At 34.6% G+C, this 24,822-nt stretch overlaps 1 protein-coding gene across 1 annotated transcript in view; it reads right to left on the bottom strand.

Annotated features, from left to right (window-relative positions):
* The window catches only part of ERBB4 (erb-b2 receptor tyrosine kinase 4), a 1,413,192-nt gene that overhangs the window by 408,420 nt on the left and 979,950 nt on the right, over nucleotides 1-24,822 (bottom strand). Inside the window, exons 6-12 of the mRNA XM_069075217.1 lie at nucleotides 23,662-23,780; nucleotides 20,644-20,785; nucleotides 16,677-16,790; nucleotides 13,960-14,086; nucleotides 7,373-7,446; nucleotides 5,907-5,997; nucleotides 2,377-2,576 (exon numbers count right to left, since the gene is read on the bottom strand). Of these exons, the coding sequence (XP_068931318.1) occupies nucleotides 2,377-2,576; nucleotides 5,907-5,997; nucleotides 7,373-7,446; nucleotides 13,960-14,086; nucleotides 16,677-16,790; nucleotides 20,644-20,785; nucleotides 23,662-23,780 (867 nt within the window). The remainder of the gene's footprint in view (nucleotides 1-2,376; nucleotides 2,577-5,906; nucleotides 5,998-7,372; nucleotides 7,447-13,959; nucleotides 14,087-16,676; nucleotides 16,791-20,643; nucleotides 20,786-23,661; nucleotides 23,781-24,822) is intronic.

Genomic DNA, 24,822 nt, shown 5'->3' with positions numbered 1-24,822 from the left:
GTGTGTGTGTGTGTGTGTGTGTGTGTGTGTGTGTGTGTGTGTGTGTGGAAGGGATAGGCCTCTCCCTATATCAGTGACATCCTTGGAGTATACTTAACAGTGGAATCTTTGGGTCAAAGGGTATGGCACCAAAGTTTTCTGAAAATCAATATAGAATTAATTTTCTGGAATCTTCTATAATTTGTTCTCAAACTTTTTAAAGCACAATGATAACACTGCAGTTTCTTTGCTGTCTTACATATCATCAGCAGGCCTGTAAATTCAGTTCCCACTGTAGTAGCCTAAATGAATGAGGGAGGTACCATCTTTCTTCGATTTTTGTGTCCTGGAATCTGAGTCAGTCTTTCAAACTGCACTATCTGCTTTGAAATACATGACTTCAAAGAGCAAGAAAGTTCACTCAATTGTCACCCTTCAGTGATTCAGGAAGATTTTTCTTTTCTTGTTCTGACTGCTTTAAATCATCGTGAATCTAAAGCACCATGAACATCGTAATGCTGCTTTCATTTTTTAAAATTCACTTCAGAAAAAAAAATATATATATATATATATATATTATATGTCCCTCATATGCAAAGGATATTTTAAAGGAAAAAAAAAACAACTAAATCTAAGAAGCAATGTAGAAAGTTTTATTTCATTTATTTTTAAAATCTCTATGACCACAACTCATCAAAGTGAGTTCACCATGAGCGAAGCATGTACAATTCATTTCTATAGTGACTTAATTATCCCATTGGCATACAGGACTGAAAATGATCAGCCTGGACTTTTCCAAGTTCAAAGATCTGTTTAGAGTCAATTCCAGTCAAGTAGTGTGTTTGATTTTCTTTGATTTGAGCAAGCTGAGAACTTTCCTCTCTATATAGAGGTCTCATCCTGTCCTTTTATCATAGGCTCCTGAGGCTTCAAAAGTTAACTTGCAACCTGGATAACTGCCTGAAAGGAGAGCTGTTTAATTTCAAACTACAGAATCCTTAATATCATGTTCAGAATAATTGTGAAAGAACAATAGAATATACTAATGACAAAATAATGAGTATGTATATATTTGTGTAGGGGTGTGTGTGTGCATGCATGTGTGTGTATATGTATGTGTGATATTTGACCACAGAAAAGTCATTTAACTTGTCAGTACTGGACTCCAGGCAAATTTCCAAGTTAGCCAAGTTGCTGATCTCTGTTTATGGAGGAAATTTCCATATTAGGAGTTTGATACCCTGATGAAATCATAGATCCAGGCCTCTGCCTCCTAAAAAAAGCCATTTTAGCAAGTCACCATCAGTGTCTTACTTTACAAACATTATCCACATAGAAAAGCCTGTGGACAGGGCATAAAGAGCCACACACCAAATGAAAAAAAAAGATATCAGTCCTGGAAGGGATTTCCAAGTCTACTTAATTTAAGTTAAACCTATACGAGGATAGCCAACAATATCCCCAACAGGTAATTATCTAGCCTTTCTATGAGTACCTCAAGTGAAGAGCAACCCGCTACCTCCTGAGGCAAGACATTCTTTGTTTGGAGACTATTGAAAGGAATTTCTTATAGAGAATTTAAATCTATCCCTCCATAGCTTCTACAGCCTTGACCCTCCAATGAATTTATATTCCAGCAGAATATATAATGCCATCCAAAATTTCCTCTTTCTGCAGAAGGATAACAAAGTCATCAATTTTGGCCTTTGGTGGATTCAAATGATGCCATTCTCAGTGCTTGTAATAGGGCAAAATATCAGAACAATGTTGATTGACAGAGAGACAGACAGACAGATATACACATAGATAGATACGTAGATAGATAGAGATAGATGATAGCTAGATTAGACAGACAATAGGTAGATGATAGATAGATAGATAGATAGATAGATAGATAGATAGATAGATAGATAGATAGATAGATAGATGGATGGATGGATGGATGGATGGATAGATATATAGATGATAGATAGATAGGTAGACAGACAGATAGATGTTTTTGTTAATCACTAGTCATGACACATTTGATAGAGTTTTAGACTTAAAGACAAGAAGAGCTGGGTTCAAATTCAACCTCAATCACTAGCTATGTTTGCCTAGAAAGTTATTTAACATCACATTACCTCTGTTTCTTCATTTGTAAAATGGGGATAATAAAAGCATCTACCTCTTTGGTATTTAAAAAATTTAAATTTAAAGTTTTAAAGAACTGAATAATATTTATAGAGCATTTTTCAAACCTTAAAGCAAGTCTATAAAAGATAACTAGCAAATTCTTAATTGTATATTTTTCAATTATATCTAAGTCTGACCACAAGAATCCTATTCTTTATCCTGCCCTTATAAGCACCTGTGACAAGAATCATAAAGTAAGCCAACCTTGGTAGATGTACTTACTGCAGTTCTCTGCCTTCCTGTTATCACGAATCACTATTCTCTGGTTGAGAGTACTGAAGAGGGTGGTCCAATTAACTGTATGGTAGTAACATAGGTTGGTGTTGTCAGTTATGTAGATATTTCCTGCACTGATTTCCTTTAAGGACTGGAATTGCAAAGAGGTGATGCCTTGTTGTTTAAGGATAAGCAATGAGAGGCCACTGGAGGAAAAAAAAAAGAAAAGGAGGAAATTAATGACTATTTCTAGAACATTAAATTCATTCATAAAGAAAGGTTACCACACCTTACCTGTAGAAGGAATGTTAATGTAATATAAACAAGGGATGAAGTTCCTAGATTTTTTTTCTTGCAAAAGGTACTTTCAAAATACAAAATAATTTATTGGAAAACATCTTATCCAAGTAACCCAAAGGAAAACAAAACAAAATAAAATAATTGCTAGGATGAATGAGCACTGTTAGTGTAGACAATATTGTTTTTTCTTCTTTATATTCCCACTACTTAGTACAGTGTTTTGCACTTAGTAGGCACTTATTAAATTAAACTTCCCAGACTATCCTGAGGCATACAAAACCTGAATTTCCCAATAAGACACAGAACTGACTGACCTCAGGCTTGTCTTACAGATATTCCCCGTATGCAGTCTGAAGGCACTTTCAGAATGAACTGGGGACATGCTAAGATATATTTCCATTCTCAGAAAAGACAAAAATGGAGTAAATGCTTGAGATCACCTCTTACCAACAGCAGCTATGAATCCAGTTTTCTTAGATTGGGACTTTGGAAGGAAGCTATAGATTGCCAACCAAAAGCGTTTAGATAAGTTATCTTTCACTCAGGAGAAAAGTTAGGCAGATAATTATAAAAACAGATTTGCTCAGAAGCCCTGACCATAAAATTTACATTTGTAATTTAGCAAAAGAGTTGGTCTTAGAAATTTACCAAGACTGAAAGATGACTGAGCAAGTATGAAAAGGAGTGGCAGTGATATTCTGCAGTATTCCAAAGAAAGCAAGTGATATTTATGTTTCTGACTTTATTTCTGTTCTTCCCAATATACCATCTCACATATTCATGTATTTACACTAGACATTCTTCACACTTGGAATAGACTCCTCGTCTTCCTTTAAAATAAAGCTCAGACACAATGTCCTCCATGAAGTCTTTCCCTATTCCCTAATTTCTAGTGCCCCATTCCATATGATCTGTTTAACTACTTTATAGATACATATATGTATGTATATATGATTGTATTATCTTCATATTTCCAAAGATAGCTTTATACATGTTTTTCCCTCAATAGGATGTAGGTTAATTGAAGGAGAGATTATTTATCTCCATTGCCTACCAAAGTATGTCGCACATACTAGGTACATAATAAATAGCTATCAGTTGATTGATCTATACAACACTAAAATAATCGGTGGAATTTTAAAATCATCTGCCCCTTGATGAAAGTTTCTTGAAGGCAGGTTATCTTGAAGACACCTTCTGTTTTTGTTTTCATCATCAATAGTTATTAGGTTCATATTTTACAGATAAAATAGAAACTACTCTACAGTTCCTCTTAGACACACACATACATATACACATACACATACACACCTCCCACAATGGCCCAGCCCCACACAAGTATATTCACACATACATAAAATGCATATCAAACAACTGTTAGTTTTTTTCCCCAAGGGAAAACACCAACTAACTTGATCCATTACTTTGCATTATTGCTATAATAATATAGTGAGGTACACCCTAAGATATAAGTAACAAATATAATGTACACAGAATTAATTGGATTATAAACTATACCTCAATGATTGGAATACTCCGATGATAATGGAAAGAAGATGGACCAAAAGGAATGGGATGTAAGTTTTAAAAATCAAGGAATGCCATGAAATGAAATTGAAACATTAAAAACTGATGGCCTGAGAGTTTTCCTCAAAATTCAGTATATGTTACTACAACAAAACAAGTCTTATTTCAAGGACATTTTTATCATTCTACAGTTTTCTTTTGGGGGGGGGGGGCGAGAGGAGAGAAGGGATTTACCTTTTTTTGTTTTCCACTTAAAAATAAACCTTTCCTACACTGTAACCAAGAAATGGACATTATTTAATAATTTAGTAACAAAAGATTATTTTTTTAACTTCTAGACTTTTTTTCTTTTAACAAAAGATAATTTGACATGGCAATGATTGTCCTTCCAATTCATAAGAACAAGTAGCTCAGGAATGAATAACAATATGATATGGTATTCATTCTGAAATCTCATTCCTCTTCTAAAAATGAGATGCTGAGTGTTATTACATCAGCAGAATGCTTTGCCTGATTGATAGCATTTGGTTTAACTGAGAGTCAGCATTAGTGGTATATATCATCCAGAAAGATTGTTTCCATTGGCTATTATTTTTCATTACTTTGGCTTCCTTTGTAGTCTTTCCTATCAACTTTTATATGAATATAGCACTTGTGTCAGTCGACTTTGAGTTTTTTTTTCTTTTTCTGTGAAGCTTTGGTAGAGAGAGTTTAGTTGCCTTTTTTTTCACAGTTTCATGTCTTAGCAAACCCCACAGGCCTGCACAAAATTCCCTGCCTCAGGTTCACAAGTTCATGTCTATATTTAGCACTATGTACTCCCACACTTGGGAAGCCCAAGGTAAAGAGTAACCCCTAAAATATTACCACTTTGTCATCTGATCCATATGATGATTCCTTCCAACAAAAGTCTCAGATCATTCTCCATGACTTCCACCCATAATGGTGGTTGCCTTTTTCAGATTCTCCTTTCCTTACATGGATACCAAATGAACACATACTTTGCCTCCTGTTAGGCTTCCACTTCCCATTCTTACTTCATGGACAGTCTATCTATTTTATTTTCCCATCACCCATTTCTCTAATAACTTCCTTAACACTTAATATCCTGAATAATTCATTATATGTAATATGTTGAAACATTCTCATATCCACTATGTTTCATTCCATTAGGAATCTTGGATTGACTATTTCAATTACTGATCCAGTGTGCTAGTTAAAATGTATCCTCCGGAATTCTTGAACTCTGGTTTGATCTCATATTCATGCAATATGTTCACACAGACCCATCAGTTGGTAAAGAAACTAACTTTCAAATATCATAACTATGATTCTTGATCCAAATGTCAGCATCGATGGGTAACTGTCACCCAAATATATCTTTTGATTATGATGAAAAGTTAGGTTGAAATCTGTGGCTTATATCCTATATTTTCAATCCAGCAAAAGCACTGTATTATTTTAAATGATTTAGGGAGCTGAAAATTCAAGAGGCATATTCCCTACATTCTGTAGTCCATCATTTGTGGCATGTTTTTCATTATGAGTTTTATCTCCAGGATGGAAAATGGAAAAGTTGATATTTTTAGAGCAGTGAAATCAATGAGACCAAGAGATTTCTGATATTTTACATGAGTTTTAAGAAATGTATCTACTTCTAGTGAACTTTGAGAGCTCTACAGACTAAAACACAGATATTGAACACATACCTATACAGTACTCTTCCACCAATGGTGACCAGGTTAGAAAAGACACTGAAATCTGTCATGTTTGGGGGCCAAGACTGTATGTTCAAGAAACCTGAGGAAGATAAGGGCAAAAAGAAATGTCAGTATCTCATTGTCTCATTCATGGTGAATCCTTCAGATCTCGAAACATGACAGGATCACCTTATTTTGCAATAACATGATGGACATGTAAGAAAACCTACAAATAGGTCAAGAGCATTTCCAATTGGCAATTGTGTCAGTCCAATAATAGGATTTTTCAGCAACTCAAGGGATTCAGAATAGCATTCATACTTTCTGTGTTGAAATGCATATCCAATGAGGGGTAACAAAAAGTACGAAATGCCATGTTTCTGGTGCAAATATATTCAGAAAGATCAGACTGAGACTTCAAAGGTCAGCATAGTGTAGTAGGTAATAGGCTTTTATTGGTGTAACTAACATCTAGGAACAAATTTTTCTTTGAACACTGACTCTTTGAAGTCATTTAATTTTTCTGTGTCTCTGTCTCCTCACTTATCTATTTGGTAAGGATTCAATGGAATAATACTTATGATTCTTACAGCAAACTTTAGTATACAACATAAATGTTATCATCATCACTATTATTAGTAATTGTTAATAATATCTGCCCCTTAGTCATCTGCTACAGTGGATAGAGCACCAGCCAAAGAGTCAGGAGGACTGGAGTTCAAATCTGGCTTCAGTCACTTACTGGTTGTGTGATCCTGGGCAAGTCATTTAACCCCAACTACCTCAAAAATAACAATAATAATAAGAGCCCCTAATTTACTGCTTCTAAAATAAAATTTGAAATCTTAGACATTCTTGTGATTATTATAGTTTTAGGGATCATATGGTCAAGAGATTTCACAGATTTGAGTAAGAAGATCTATGCTTAAGTTCTAGTTTTCCAATAACAAGTTATGAATTTGGACATGACATTTAGATGGTTTGAGGCTCACTTTCCTCATTTGTAAAATAGGGGCATAATATCTACTCCATCTACCTGACTGTTGTGAAAATCAAATGAGATGTGTGCAAGTCCTTTGAAAAGTATTGATTACTATGTAAATGTGAGGAGCTATGAGAAAGATGATGGTGAGAATGATGAGATGCTATACTTTTGCCATACCATCAAAGACACAATACAAGTGTAATTGTTATAATAAATAACAATACATTACACACATGTTTTTGGGGTGTGAGGATAACTTGGTACTTGCGATACCCAGTTTTTAATTTCAACCTCATTTTCCCCAACTGCAAAGACTTTCAAAATGTATGCATAATATGAGGTATTTGCAACCCTTTATGAAAAATTTCATGGCTATCAGAAGTTCATATTTATTTTGAGAAGATGCTGATTAGAATATTGTATGTATTTTAAATAGAAACATGACAGAAGAAAAAAAAGTTTTGCATTTTATCTGTTTCTCCATAGTTACCTGTTATTTCTCTGACTGTCCGGAAGATGTTCAGTTTCTCAGGATCCATGGCTTCAATTGCATTGTAAGGATCCCTAAAAGATGAGGACACTGTCATTTAATTACCCAAGAATAAGTGAATATAGTTCTATCACATCAAGAGGCAAACTTGCAAAAAACAAATCTTTCCACCTAACTTGAAAACTCCAATTTGACATGAGGATAACATGTAGAGGTGTCTTGGACACTCTTTGTAGTCATTATGGTCATCCTGAGAAGGGAAAATTGCTTATTTTAATAGCATGTTCTAAAACTTATGGGGCAAAGGGCTTTTTGGGTCACAAAAAATCTTTAAGTTTGGACCATTCACTAAATATTCTGAGGGCCAATATGACATAGAAGAAAAAAGGTCGAGATCTGATATGAGACCTGTATTTAAGTCTGAGCTATGCCATGCTTACTAGGCACATGATACTGTGCATTCATATTCATTTTCATTTGTCCTCCCTGGGTCTCAGCTTGTTCCTCTTTCAAATGAGAGAGTTGTTGAGAGATGATCTCGAAAATCTTTCCCAACTCTAAAATACTTGATCAATTTTTAAAACAAACTCAATTATCTCTCTCTTTGTCTGCATTTTCTCTAGAAATCAAATACAATAGAAAATTTATATACTTTCTGTAAAATCTCATATTAGATCTAGAAGGGAAATGTTAAATGAAATGATGTCAGTGCTTTGATAATGGTGAGGGAAATTAGTTCTTTGTGACCTCAGATGTGATGCAGATGGCTAATCAAACCCATTATTAGTTAACAATTAATTAGCAGAAATAAATGCAGCTGAGTTTCTAGATTTATTTGGGATAAGGTTTCCTTTTTATCTTTTGGAACCATCATTTGATTAGAAAACAGGAGACTGTTCTCACCATGAATTATTCTTTACAGAGGCATTCTCTTTCCTATCCAGCTAAGTAATCGTTCTTGTTCATCTGCATTTATAATGTATGTTAAGGTACAGGACATTTGAGAACTAAATGAAATTTAACCATATTTTATACCCCCAAATAAAAAGAAAATTCATTTACTTAAGATTTCACCTGTTCCTAGAGAGTAAAGGTACTTATGTTGTTAATGGTATTGATCTATGAATATCATAACCACTTTAAAGATAAGCAGAGTATAATTTGTCATCTCAAAATCTCAATTTAACCTGCAAACCACTTAATACATTTCTAACTTAGTGAACTAGCTGTGGTGGCAAACACAATGGTCTTGAAACCTTGGCTAGCATGATAAAGCCATGACATACTGTCCACACACAAACACAGCATCAAATAAATTTTCTCCAAAAAGTAACTGTCCAGGGTACTAGAGTTAAGCCATGCTAACTGTCCTGGTGTTTTCAGACTTATTTCAATGGGATTGAAAGTGTGTTTGCTATTGTAGCTTAATTCCCTGAAAAGAGCATTTCACATAAGTAATGACCCTGTCCTTTTGATATTTTCTGTCTAGCCATAATACTTCATACTGTGTTCTGCAAATCCCTATGGAATGCTTCCCTCTACCACAAGGTTAACAAGTTCTGGTAAAGGATCTTCAAAAAATGATTATGGCTAAGATTAGCAGAAACATGGAAGATGTTTTTTATAACTCAATCACATATAATGGATTAGTGCTTTTTGATCATGCACTTTGTATATTTTTCGAGATCTCCAAAAAGGACTCATAAATTGTTTTCTCGATTCTCTCCCTATTACAGTCAATAGGTATTAACAAAATGTCAAATTCAGGTTGAATAAGAAAGCAAAGTAGATTCAAACAATCCTTGATGTGGCTAAAATAATTTGAAAGCAACCATTTGTATGTAGAATATTTTTTCTCTCAAATACTAGACTGTTTTTCAATATGTGCACATCTATGAAGTGTATTATCTGTATACTTTGCAGAATAATGAAGTCCACTGTCTTGCTTATGAAATGCTCAACATTCAGCACAGACATTGATAAATGGGGTTAATTCTAACCTTTACAGTGACTACTTCCAGATTGCCAGAACTTAAATGAATTCTGGAATGTTAGCATTAAGTTCAGGAGTCTCAAGGGATTGAATATCCTTCATGTAGGACTCTCACAAAAAAAGAAAGTAACAGATTTCCATTCATAAACTTTTAAAAAGCAACATCTGACTGTCTTATGAAACCCAAATGGTATTTCCCCCTATAAAGTATGTTCAAAGTTGAATTGAAAGGTATTCTAAAGACATACTGTCAGCTTGTCATACTGTATGTGACCTTAGAGCATGCCATAGGGACCCAAAATAAAGTTTAAGCATGAGTTAAGATATACTAAATGTGTAGATTTTTATGTTCAATTCTAATCATGATCAGTGCTTACAAATGTGAAATATTATTTCCTATTGATTCTCTATCATCAGAGCATTGGGATGTCAGGTGCTCTATTTTCATCTGTCTGCTACTGACAGTGTCCCAAAATGATGTATTTTGATAGCATTTTCCCAGGTTACTCTAATGCACAGAAATAGTATTAAGTCTGGCAGGCTAGGAAAGGAATGTTACTTTTATTAGTTAAAACAGTTGAGCATTGCCTAGTGATCCCCATATTAGATGAGGTCTAAGAAATTCTTGTCTTAGCCCTTGTTTTCCTGTAGGTTGTACAAGCCAATTAACCTTTGTGGGCCTCAGTTTGCCTAACAGAAATTAAGATTTAAGTGCTTGATAATTTGTAGAGCAATTTAAGGTCCTTTTGAGAAAACTTGCTTCAGTTATGTATCATCCTGTTCCATTTTAATATGACTTTGCTCTTGTTATAGTTCATAGAAGCCCCTCAGCTATTTTAACCAAGATACATGCTCTTATTAAAAACTGGTTAGTAACTTATTGAGGGTAATTAGAGTAAAGTAGTTGATTGAAGTGCCAAGATTGTTCAATTTGTATTTTCCTTTATTTTTTACTTTAAAAAAAATAAGATTTTTTTTTGAAAATAAAGAAATTTGCCCCACTGAGATGCTTTCATATCTTTATCATTTTTTTTCCTCCCAAGATGACAGGAAAGGGTTTCAGGAAATACAGGTCAGGATTATCATCATAGCAAGAAAATGGGAGGGTGGGATTTGAGAAAGTAGAGTTATATTTTTTATATCCGGAAAATATCAGATACAATTTTTTTAGATACATGTTTCTAATAATTTTCACTTCAATTCTTCAACATAATAGCTATAATTAAATACTGACAGTACTTGGAGTGACAAACTAAGACTTGTGAAATCTCTATTTAAGAAATATTGTCATCATAAGAGTCACTTGGCTTTAATTCGGTATTTGAAATTCTAGAAAATAATGTGTGCTACTCAATGCTTGGTACTGAAAACTGGATGTTGTCTTTTTATTCCAGTATCCTAAGAGGACAAAAACAATTTCAACACAAATTCAGAAAACACTTAGGTTTTTATTTTTTAATAACACCAGAAAATTTTTTAGGGTTTATTTCTACTTCATAACCTGGAATGATTTTTGAGAAACATGTTTTAAGGCTATTTTTTCAAAAGTTCTCTAGCTCTACCCAAATTGTTAAGAAGGATTAGTTCTATTAGCACGCCTTTTTCATATACCAAATTACACTTATGAGAATGTAATGCACTCCTGCTGCATAGTATAGTATCCCTTGAATGGCTGTTCCTGCTTTCAACAAAGTTGCTTCCCAAATGTAGGACAAATCTTTTGTGGAGAATTTTTGGGAGGATGTGGACAAAACTCAGGATATGGATGGTTTGAGAATTGTATCACTAGACAAAATATTCAAATCAATTAGAGCACACATCAACTTTTTATTCAGTATTGAATACTAATTAACTACTAAAGATGCTTGTGCACATGATAATATATGTGTGTAACAAAGAGAAACATATTTTTTGAATGATAATGTATGATCAATGTATGGTCACTGAAAATCTAAGGCAGATATTTTTAAACTTTTTTGTATACTACACCCCTTTGACAATATGATGAAGCTTACGGACACCTCAACACACATACACACACACACACACACACACACCCCTCAACATATCCATCCATATGCATGTATCTATATATGTATGTATACATACCTATACATATGTGTGTATATATGGATGTGCATATGTATATACATAATAGAAGGAAATACTAAACTTAATTTAGATGTTAGTAATTTTTCCCATCCTAGTTCATAGACCCCATGGATATCTTAGGAGTTCCTGGATCCTAGAATAAGAATCCATGCTTTAAAGAATCTTGTCAATTGAATCTCCACCTCTCCCAAAATAAAACAGACCTCCTGAATATCACTTGTTTAAGTATCTTACTTCAAAAGTTTTTTTCCCCCTTTGGAGACTTCACACTATGGGAATCAAAATGAAGAGGAAAATACAATCTCCTGTGGGCTTACTTGGTTGGTTAATAACCAGAATGTAATGTAAAGAAAAAAACTAATATAACAAATTAAACTGCTGTTTTCCACTGTTTCCTAATGCAGAGGGAGTAAGGCTAACTCCATTTATTATTTTAATGTGTCAACACATACCATGATATAGATGGATATGTCTTTTAAGCTATTTTAATCCAATATGCATGGGGAAAATTGTTCAATTCCTAATCATATTTTGAGCATAATTACAAACAGGGAGTTTATGTCATTCTACATATTTCCAGTTGTATGAAAAAAAGCCATAAATACTGAGATCATAACTGATTAGCACTTATTCCAGCATGCAATATGTGGACTTATGAAATATTTTAAGCAATGAAAGTATTTTATATACCAATATACACATACACACAATTAGAATTGATGCACATGGAAACATAATTGCTTATTTGCAATGTTTCTGTTGATTCTACTTGGACGTGTATTAATTTTTAATGTTACACTGATTTTATTATGGTAACAGTGTGGTGCATGTGCACAGTAAAACTTTCAATTGTTAGATGTGAGTTGTTGCTTTAACTGTAGCCCATGGCACAACCATTTTAGGATTAAGCAGTAATATAAACAAATAGATACAATGTAAAGTGAAAATTGACATGTTTAATGCAACTCTAGAAGCATGAGATCAGTTGTTTTCCCAGCTAAAACCAGCAGGTGGTTCTATAATGAAGGATCACAGACAGTTTCATTGATCAATGAAATTCATTGAATAGATCAAGGAAAATATTTATTGCTTCCCAAATGAATGATTCAGGGAGAGGGAAAGGGAGGTAAGGAGAAGGGACCAATAGGGAAGAAAGGGAGAGAGAGAAGGAAGAGAGAAGGAGGGGAAAGGGGGTAAAAAAGGGACGGGGAGAGAGAGAGAGGGAGGGAGGGAGAGAGAGACAGGGAAACAGGGAGGGAGGGAGATGGGGAGGGTGAGGAGAAGAGGGGGAGAGAGATTATTTTTAAGAAGAAATGTTAAAATCACTCCTTGAAAATAATATAGCAGCATTTCAGCTTAAAGTCACTTACAGATTTTAGAAATTTAGAGGTTTTTTTGATTTACATAATTATGTATTACTCAACTAGTAATCTGAATACTTTTCATTTGAACATATATGTGTTTGCCTAAAATTATACCAATATTTTCTGAAAATTATTCTTTTGGGAAGCCATCAGCATTTTGCTCAAAGTTTAGATCAGATTCACAATCTGGTTTTCCCTCTCATCATTTTTTAAAAATCATGATCACCAACTTCAAATTAGGGAAATCTTTTCAAATTTTTGACTTTCCTTTGTCATTAATTAAAATTGGGTATTTTGGTAGGACATGATTAGGAATGGGTGTAGCTGTCAGTAAGGAAGTGTAAAAATAAGAAGAAAATCAGAAAAAAAAACTATACATATTTAAAACAAAATTAGTGTTTTTTTAAACAGAGAATTTTTTTTAAACTCATGTTTCCCTGTCTCTCCAAGTCAGAAGCTTAGTATCCACTCAGAGGTCAGACCTCACTACTCATCATTATTGAAGCTTTGACCTGCTCCATTTTCAACTTGGGTGGGTTTGACTTTCCTATTCTCTGTTACTACCCCTCACCCCCCCCCCCCCAGTTCAATCCATTTCCATGGGCTCACAATATTAGTGCTGGAGTTAGTGTAGATGATCAATCAACTTAGTCCCTTGAGGTTAAGAATTCCTAAAATCAAGTGATTTAGCAATTTTCACTTTCCCCAGTGGCAGAGATAATAGACATATTCCTTCACAGCAGACTGAATAACTAATTTTTTAGAACTGGAAGGGACCTCAACAGCCATCTAATGAATCTAGAACTGAAAAGATATTCCTACTATAATATATCCTATAAGTGGCCTCAACCTCTGCTGGAAGATCATCAGTGAAAAGAAACCTCACGCTTTCAGAGGTGATTTATTTCCAGTTTGCAACAGCTACCTAATTATTAGGAAGTTTTTCTTAACTTCCTTTTGCCAATTTACAAATTCTTGGTGTTGCTTCTGGTTTTTCTCTGTAGAGCTAAAGAGAAATAGTGTAATTTCTCTTCCACATGATATCCACTTGAAAATGTTTTTGCCCTTTCTTTACAAGCCAAAAAAAAAAAAAAAAAGAATGAAGTTTTAGCACTGACCCATGAATACCAGTGACGAGGAAGATCAAATTCCCATTGATCTTGGTACAGTTTATGAACTTGTCAATGTTGCTGGAATCCACAGTCTGAGCAGACATCAGAGTTCCTGTGCCAATGCCATCACATGCTGTAGATTAAAAAAAATACAGAAAAATATAAAACTGCAGTTTTCAATGAGTAGCTACTCAAAATTCTCATTATTTTCATTAGTATTGATGATCATACATTTGAGTAGTAAGTCAAAACAAGGACCTATCAAATATGTGACCTTAAAATCAACTGGCTTCTTGGTATGGCTTATATTTATTTCAATAAGCTGCAATTTTGTCAATACAGGCTTTTCCATTAACACAAATCACAATCCACTTCATGGCTTAAGGGAATTCTGAACTGTTGCTTCAGCAAGAACATTTGTAGTCTTGTAGCCCTTCTGGGGATGAAACTTTGAACCAGGGCAGATTCTCAGATCTGTCAAACACACCTACTATGTGCAATGGTGCTAGGTGATGGGAAAAAAAAGAACAAAACTATCCCTAGCAACAGACATACCGTCTATAATTGTGCTCAAAGACATTCTATGTTGCATGGACCAGGCACGAGGCATGTCTCATTGACATAATCTTCAAGAGCTTAGGGTCACCTCCATGACACAAAAAGATATTCAAACGGTATGTTAGAGGGGTTGAACTAAATGTTGACATATATATATATATATATACATACACCTATTCTTTTTATTTAGCTTCTTTGGGGGAATAAATCTTCTTTGACATCCCCTCCCCCATGTTCCATGAAAGCAGATTTTTTCATGTTTTATTTTGTCATAATTTTAAGACTTTCTCGCTTCCTCATATTCCATCTTGCATCTCTTAGTTGGAGTCTTTACAAGGGGAATTTTCTATGCTTGGAATGCACACACTCCTCACTTTTGCCTCACAGAATCTTTCTTCCTTAATTCAAGCATAGTCTCTACATCAAGTTTTTTCTCATTCCGTTAAATATTAGTGCCACTCCCTAAGTCATTTTATATCTATATGTCTTTCCCCCCCCCCCCATTTATGTGAGAGGCATCAAGGCCTCAAATGTAAAATACCTTGACTTAAGGTGCACCTCTGAAATATACTGGTTTTGTATTTCTAGCAAGTCCCTTAACTAGACGGGCTTTTTTCTACCCAGGAGGTGCTATATTAATAAAATAACAGGTCCAAAACCTCTCTCTATTTATTCTCTTTATATTGATTCTGTATATACTTAAATATGTGCTTGTTGTTCCACTGTTAGCATGCAAGTTCCTTGATGCTAAGCATTGTTTTATTCTTTGTATTTTTATCACCAGCATCTAGGAGAGTCCCTAAAGATAGAATATACACAATAAATGCTTCACACATCACTGAATTCCCTACCTGCTTTTAAAATTACATTTTATTGATATTTTTTGACTTAACATTGCTTAAATTTTCACCTGTATTCCTCCTTCCCCTACGAGAGAATCATCTCATATAAGGCTGTTTCATAGAAAAAAAAGAAGAAAAGGGGAAAAAAAAAAAGAAAAATGGGGAAATGAGCAGAATCAATCAAAAAAGTAGAAAAAAAAACCCTGAAAATACCTGAAATATTCCTCACCTATGGATAACTCTCCCCACAAAGGACTGGGACTTTCTACTTTTGATGCCTTCTCATGTGGAAATCTGTCCCCTTTCCCAATTTAGAAAGCCTTATCTAGTCTTCAAGGATTAGATAAATCCCACTGCCTCTGACTATGGGGCTTCCACCTGGTTTGATGATATACATTGTATGGCACATTTTGCACTAATGTAATGCCATGCACCCCTCCACTCCTTGAAAAAGTTTTCGCTTGTCTCATACACCTAACTCCCTCTCTCTCTCTCTCTCTGTCTCTGTTTCTGTCTCTCTCTCCCTGTATGTATACACATATGTGTATGTATATACGCATATATTTCTATATATAAAATTTATATGTGTGGATATACGAATATGTGTGTATATAGAGAACTATATATAGTTGTGTATGCATGTATATGTATATATGGGCATGTGTACATAAACATGCATATACAAATATACATATGCATATATGTTTGTATGTGCACACACATACAGATACTGGATAGTAGGAACCATGTTTGAATTCTTTCTTATGTCTTACAAATAATCAGAGCTTAAGAAATATTTGTTGATAATGAAGCAGTAATGTTTATTTATATGCACAGTAAGTGTATACCATTGAAGCTTGGTACCATAGAACACAGTACAATTTACTGATTGATTTACTGCTTCCTTCATTACTTCATTTTCCAAATATGTGGATCATTTGACCCATTAGATTTCTTGGGTTTTTTGGGGATAGGGAACTATCTTTTAGCTTTTGTTTCTTTTTAGCATAGTACCTGGAAAAGTGTAGGTGATTAGAATTTTGACAAAATTCTGAAGGGGTGGGGAACCAGTGGCCTCAAGGCTACACGAGGCCTTCTAGGTCCTCAAGTGCAGACTTTTGATTCAAGTCCAAACTTGTCAAAGAACTTCAATAGAGGACCTAGAGGGCCACATGTGGCCTCAAAGTGGTAGGTTCCACACCCCTGGATAGAACATCATTTCATTTTTTGTTTTATGAAAATAATTCCCCCTTTTAGGGAATGATTTAGGAACCTTAAAATCACCTCCAGGCTTTTTCTAGATATATCACAGCTATAACCTACCTTTGGGACAAATGTCAGTACAAGGTTTACACATTTTAATTCCATTTTCTTCAACCTCCATTTTGGAACTAGGACAAGCCCGCACACAAGAACTGGAATCTACCACAAAGTTGTCTGCAAGGAAAAAGTAAAACATTCAGTGTTGATTAGAGGTTAGGGCAGGGGGGGCAGTTTTCTGGTATCTGAAAGTAACCATGTAAGCCAATAATGTGCATGACTTTTCCCTTATAATAGCTTCGTAGTTTTCTATCTAACCACTTAGTAGTTAACTGGGTGTTAACAGTTGATCAAGCTCCGTACCTGGAGTCAAAAAGATCTGAGTTCAAATATGGCCTCACATGCTTATTATCTGAGTGTGTCAAGTAACTGGAGATCCTCCAGCCTCAATCTACTCATCTAAAAAAAGGGATGAAGAAAACGCTTAATTCCCAGAGTTGCTGTGTGAATAAAATACAATTATACAACATAATAGATATCATATTATATATAATAAAAAATAAAATAATAAAAAGTACTTTGCAAACCTTTATGCACTAAAGATATGATGATGAAGAGAGAGGGGGAGAAAGAGAGGGAGAGATAAGGAGACGCAGAGAGGGAAAAGGAGAGAGAGAACAGAGAAAGACACAGAGAGAGAGACATACAGAGAAAGTTGTACTGTCTTGTATCCTGGCCTAAGAATAGAATGTAGGAATGGCTGCTGTGTGTGTTTGTTTTTGTTTAACTTTTTTTTTCTGATCCCACATATAATAAGAGCCCTCAGGACAATGTAAATTTCTTTTACAAGCTTAATAAACTACATGACATTTAGTTTCTGTTTCCCGGTAGTTCCACTTCATTTCATGTAGTGATGCAAGTTGGAAATCTAGAAGTGCTTGGAGTTATTTTGAAACACAAATGAAGCTTAAATTAAACTGCTTTGGATCAAGAGAAAATATTTTATACTCAGACTCAAGAGAGAATATTTAAAGTTTGGGATATACTGAAAGGAATATTGTGATAGAAAAACTTGTCATAGCAATTTTCTCTGGGAATATGAATACACTTGAAAATTCAAAAGACAGTAACTTGGGAAAATTTAATAAAATATTGAAGTAAATGATGTAGCTATTATTTAAAGCCAGGTTTTCCCTGGATAGCTCTCCCTTCTAGAAACTTATACTAGATGAAGAGGGACCAAGTGGACCCTGAATGTAGCTGTTGACAAACTTCAAAATACTGTCAATTGCTATAACTAAGCTAATTTTAAAAGAATGTTTTGTGGCATTATATAATAAGAAATAAGTGGTGATTTGGGGCATTCATAAATTATATTTTATTATGCTCAGAAATATTTTATAGGTATCCTGACTCCTGTATAAATGTAGCTGCTATGAAAGCCATTTTGGAGAAGAAGGAATACTCTAAGCTGTGGGGGTCCTATTAGAAAAAGCTCCTTGAAAATAGGGACAATATTGTTAATATTGTTTCTGTAGTGCATTCCTCACATCACATAGCATATACTTAATGATTGTTGAATTGAATAGTGTTTAACCTTCTGAGTTTTAAACTTCCTTTACTATAGCTCTTGGTATTTTCATCATTTAGCTTTAGTGAAAAGCTCCTCATTAATGTTATGGTCTATGTTGCACTGTGCTTTTAAGCGCAGCCTGAGGTTCATGAAAAAGGAAGATGATCAAATTCTTTTCATATTCTCTCTCAATTTCACATCTCTCCTTGTCTTACACTTTATCACTTCTGTATCAGAATGAAATATGGCTATTTTCCTGCTTCTTTTTTTTCCTTTCAGTGGTAGAATCTCTCTCTCTACTTCTCTCTCTCTCTCTCTCTCTCTCTCTCTCTCTCTCTCTCTCTCTCTCTCCTGTTATTTATAAAATAACTTGTTTATGAAAAATTTTTATATTACTGGAATTTCTGGAAAACTTTCCAAACTTCCTTACTCTGGCATAGAATGTTCCTTTCTAACAACTATAAACAATAACAACCTACCTCAAAGAGCTCATCTAACACTACATACAACATTGTGTCCTTGCAGTCCTATCCCTTTTCACTGAGATGTGGAGAGAATGATCAATATTTGTTCTCAAAAGTTATTACTCTATTTTTAATTTTTTTTCCTGAATCAGAAGTCGGCTTCCTCTGACCAATCTTTTTATTTACATTTGTCTTATTTTAACACTGTTAATTTTATTTATTGTTCTACATCTTCTTAGTTCATTATGCATCAGTTTGCATAAATTTTCAAGGTATTTTATTTAAAAGTGCAAAAGATGGAAAATATTTGCTTTTGAACTTAATTAACTTTAATTAGTTCATATTTTGAAGTGTTCAAGGTAAAGGTCCTCAGATGCAAAAATACCTTTAAAATTGTAATTCAAATGAGATATGAACTGTAATTAAAATTATTTCCCCCAACACACCCATACACACACACACACACACACACACTCCCAGCCCCATTTTTTATTAAAGCACACAAATGCATATAGTGCAGATTGGGGGAAAACCATCCTTTTTGGAGGCTATTTCCAAGAATTCCCAAGATGCAATATTCTCAAGTGAGGGAAAGGTATGGAATATGACATCTTACACAGCTCTGTAGTTGCAAATAGCTATATGCATGAAAGCTCTGTCTTCCAAATGGGAAACTCTTTACAGTGAACTTGCAAAGATGCTATATATACTAAAATATGAACCACAGCACTACTTCTGGAGGGAGAGGGAGGGAGAGTGAGAGGGAGAGGGGGAGGGGAGGGAGACGGAGAGGGAGAGGGAGAGAGAGAGACAGAGAGAGATGGAGGGAGAGAATGAAAGTAAAGGAAGAATGTCTTAATTGGATGACAATAGAGTGAAATATAACTACATATGTATACATATATTCCACATATATATGAAGTATAACTATAAGTATGAAGTATAACATATATATATATATAAAACGATATATATATATATATGAAGTATAACTATAACAAAATACTACTGTGCCCTGAAAGACAAGGACTATGAGGAATTTAGAGAAACATGGAGAAATTTTTAGACTTACACACAAAAAAATAGAAACAAGAGAACAATATGGGCAGTGATTATAATAATATAAATGAAAATATGGTCAAATATAGCCAAATTCAGATTAATTGCAATATTCCTGGGGCACAAAAGACAAAATACATTTCTCATCAGAGAAGGAAGGATTATACGATCAAAATTTTACATAGGCTACCACACAAGATAATCTTGTGCATGTTTTGCTTAATATCTTTTTGTTGTTACATGGGTAGATTCAAAATGAACCCCCCAAAAGATCAAAAAGTGCCAATAAAACCTTTTTTTAAAAAAATAGGAGAAACATAAAAGAGCAAATAAATGTAAAATCTAGTTCACTATTTTGTTTTCCCAAGGGAGACAAAATACTACCAAGAGCTCCTCCCCCAACATGTAAAAACACTATGCCCCCTGGTACTAATAGAGCTGCCATTATTTATCATCAAAAAGAAGAAAGGAAATGCCAGCAAAGACTGAGGAATTGTCTGATACTTTGTTTCTCACAAGGACTGACCAATTTACTTTTGGATTCTTTAAGAAAATTAACAACTTAGTAAAGGATCTCATAACTTTTCTATTTTTTTTTTTTTATGTAGGGGTAAAAGCAAGGCAATAGGGTTAAGTGACTTGTCCAAAGTTACAGAGCTAGTAAGTGTGTCAAGTGTCTGAAACCGGATTTGAACTCAGGTCCTCCTTACTCCAGGTTCAATACTCTATTCACTGTGCCACCTAGCTACCCTTTATTTGTTGTTGTTGTTAATTAGTATTGCTCAAATGCAGATTTGATCTTGGGACTGACATGCTGTTCATCAAAAACCTCGTTATCAGAATTGGAAATAAACAAATATATGATCATTAGAATCAGGTCCCATATTGAGTCAGGTATTTATATTCTGAGACACCTGGAATTTCAGTTACTTACGTGGGCATTTCTTGACACAAAAGGCTCCATAGGTATACTTTGCATTGAAATTGTGCTCTAGTTGAAAGGTGGTTGGGTTGTAAACAAATGTTTGGGGGCATTGGGTGACACATGCTCCACTGTCATTGAAATTCATGCAGGCCTGGAACAGAATTTAAATAAGTTAGAGTATGTCATGGTTTTCTGAAGATACTTTCATAATGATGCTAATGGAATCCTGCTGGCACTGGGTTTATTCTTGGTTGGGATGTCTTTTTTCCCTACTGTACCTATTTCCAAAGTTTTTTTCATTGAAAATTAAAAAAAAAATAAGCTGTTAAATTTTTGAATCCAAAATGTTTTTAGATGATTAATTCCCTAATGTCTGTGAACAAATGTTCTACATTTAGCAATGCTAGAATGAAGCTTTGTTTTATATTTGTTTTTAATCTGTTGACTCATTTCAGGCTTGATAGTGTGCTTTCATTCAGCTAGTTATAAAAGAACTATTTAAAGCACCCACATTGCTAATGCATAGATGATCTGGGCTTTGATGTTTTGACCGTCTGGTCTTGCCTGTCTTTATGGTCTCTCCTGATATCAGGTCGAATGCCCCCTGAAAAGCAAGCTCCTAATTATGCCACCAAAGAAGCAGGATTTCCTTTGACTAGGAAAAGCAGAAATTATCCTTAATGTCAAATTAACTAAGGTCATTTGCCATCTTTCACGGCGAATAGAGGAATATGTAACCCTTTTGTTTTCATTTAAGCTTAGCTACCACCTACTACTGACTAAGGAAAACACCTCAGCAGGTGAGTATTTTTAGACTACAGCTAAGACAACTATAAAAGGAGGTTAACTATGGAAAGGTAGTGATTAAATCATAAAACACACATGTCCCTTGTCTTTTTATAATGCTCTATTTTATTTAAAGCCCACCCCCAAAAATAGATAGTTCCCCTTTCCACATTATCATGTGGTCTAGATGTAAACTTCCACCCTGGTCTGAAATTATTTTAAAAAATTCTTGATATGCTGAAACAATTTTTAATCACCAGAGAATTGTGGATCTTGCTTCAAAAGTGAATATATTTAACATTGTGGTGTGTAAAAAAGATAGATAAATGGCTTTTCTCACATTACAAAAAGTTTTCACAGTGAGATATTTTAGACTTTGCAAAGCAAATGTTGTGAACCAAGCAAAACTTTTCATTGGATTGTAAATTGTTTGTCTGTTTATTAATAATCATTAATTTGCTGTGTTTCCTCAACACATTTGCTATATCTATTGTAGTTTAAGCAAGCACTTTATCACAAATGTGACAATTCTCTCATGATAGTCTACACGATGTATAATCAGAATGAGGCATATGGATGTTATATTTCTCCCTAAGATGACACTTTCCAGGAAGAATCTATTAAAAACCAATCTAGAAAACTCAGTAAGTTTTAATTTATAACTACAAAGCTCTGTATGGTCTCATAATTGCTACACTGGCATATATTATTTAATATTATACATTGTTTGCCTGGGAACAAAGCAAAGTGCCCTAGAGAAAAATAATTAAACTTTCTAAGTATTGTCCACCCACCAAAGTTTGGGTATTATATTTTTTAAATCTCCCATGCCATAACCAAAGTAGTACCCTAGATTGCTGCAAAGCAATAGAGAAACGAGTGATGTGGAAATCAGGGTACAACTTAGTTGTATATTCAGTCAGGGAAATTAAAAAAAAGTATTAAAGAAGCTTCCAGTATGAATGTTGCTATAACTATTATTAAAGTAAAAAATATAGTCATCAATGACCCTGCCGGGGTTCTTTTTGATCGGATGGGGAAATCACATGCAAATTTTACACAAATCTTGTCCTTGTTCCAAACCAGTCACATACCAGTGGACAAATAAAAATTTGCTGAAACACCTTCCTAAGTTTATCTACATTCTGGCTCCTTCCTCCTCACTCAACACTCTACAACAGTATTTTTTTCCATCATTACACATTTACAGTAAACTATAAACCTGCTGGCTTCCTGAAACATTAATTGTCTTAATTGTAGAATATGTTTTGTAGGGAACTGAACTTTTTTTACTAAGTGACTTAAACTTTTCTTTTCTAACTATTTTTGGGGAGGAACAAATGAAATTAAATAATTGCTCTTTTAGAAAATTTAGATTATATAAATATATGTGTGCATATGTGCATATACATATATATGATTTTAATTTAAAAGTAATTGGAAAAAAAATTGGAAAATATGGAGAGCTGGGTTTAACTACAGTTTACAGAATATTCTTAAGATTGGAGGCAACACAAAGAACAATATTGAAAATATTAAACTATAATTTAAAAGAGTTCCAAAGCTATAAAAGTTAATTTTAGAGGAGTAAAAGTGTCTTCATTTAAGATAAAAATTATACAGATTAGCATATAAATGGCTCCAGATCTGTATTTGTAAATCCCATGAATGTTTTAATAAGTAATTTAAGCTCATAAGCCATACAAACTGACAAGGAAAACAGATAAGTTCATAAAAATACCTATTAATATTTTGAAATATATTCTGGAAAAATAGTTTAATAATGCAGTCACATGGAAGACATAGAGATTCACGGTCTAAGATAAAACAACTTTGAAAGCATTTATTAAAAACTTAGGCCAGGATTCAATGAGTCTGAAAACTCCAAAGGAAAGGATATTACTTGCCCTTCCCTCTTCCAAGTGACCAATTAGAATGTCCTTTAAATCTGTCTTCTACAAGAAGATCATCTTTTAATAATATATTATAAACTACTCAAAAACTCAGTTAAATGAACAGCACACAACAATCCAAAATAAATAACAGAGACACTAACTGATAACTCCACACCGAAGGAATGGTATCTTTCTTTCCCATATTGACATGAATAAGGTTTTTCTGATCTTAATCAAATTAGGTTTCTTTCTTTTGATTTTCAGATGTTTGAGCTACAGTGTGAATGTGCCAAATAGGAAGGAGAGGGGAAGGAAGGGAAAAGGAAGGCAGAACTCCTTAACATACAAAGCAGTCTGTATCTTTAGGTCCCGAGCATCCTCCAGCACATTCTCGGTGGCAGCAATCACTTACATACGGGCCATAGCACCTGCCATCACACTGTTCTGCACATACTGTCTTGGTCACTGCAAAAGACAAAGACATCATGGAAGTCAAAGGAAAGCCAAATGATAGACATTTCAGTAAATGAGAGACAGGGGAGAGGGTCTGAGAATTGTAGCAATAACTGAGATATATCAGTTTTACATGCTAAAACAGGGATGTGAGAGGAAACTCTATTCTATCATCCTTAAACAATCTGTCCAATACAATATATATCTTTTTAGAACCTCACAATGTCTTTATAGGTGTTATTGAAATGTGGTTTCCAAAGGCATACTCAATTTTAATTCATAGCTAAAGGGATAACTTTATTAGTGCAAAAAAAAACCTAGGTCATTGTGATAGTAATGGCATTCCCCCTGTATTGGCTTGGTTTTCAAATTGATTGTGTTAAAACCCAGAGCTTGTTAAACCCACCTGTGGGATGGGCTTGTTGATGTGAAAAGAAAGTCCTGAACTGGGAGGATCTGGTGACTTAGATTTGGAGAGACAAGAGAGAGGCGGAAGACCTTTTTTGGAAGCAGCACCTCGTGAAGAGAGAGAGACTAAGAGAATTGCTGGTGGCCGCTTTGAATTGCCCTGGACTTTTGAGACCTGCCCCCTGAGCTGCCAAGGACTGAGGAGACATGGCTGTTTTGCTGGTACTTTGTCTGTCTGTTTTGATGTTCTTTTGCCAGATTTGTCCACTGGTGAAAGACAGTCCTTTTGTTGAAGAAGTCCTGGAACCTGGCTGTTCACTAAGAAGCCCTGAGACTGTCCTGCAGACAGAGAGTGAATACTGTCCACTGGTGAAGGACAGTGCTGTTGTTGCAGGGGTCTGGAGACTGACCTGCAGACAGAATGAATACTGTCCACTGGTGAAGGACAGTGCTGTTGTTGCAGGGGTCTGGGAGCCTTTCTGTTGGTTCAGAAGCCCTGAAGAAGGATTTTCTTGTTGTATGTTTACAGAAATCCTGGGAGAGGGCTTTGCTAATGTGTTCAGGGGTTCTAGGACTGTTCTACAGACAGAGGATGAATTCATGAAGGGACTGGCAATGTATCTTATGGCCTTGCTAAGCCTTGTCT

This window comes from Petaurus breviceps, unplaced genomic scaffold (assembly GCF_028583685.1).
Source record: "Petaurus breviceps papuanus isolate PSGF00001 unplaced genomic scaffold, PetGlider_PUasm1.0 90903, whole genome shotgun sequence".
NCBI lineage: Eukaryota > Metazoa > Chordata > Mammalia > Diprotodontia > Petauridae > Petaurus > Petaurus breviceps.
The sequence above is the reverse complement of the archived record's forward strand: the minus strand, read 5'-3'. Positions and strand labels throughout refer to the sequence as shown.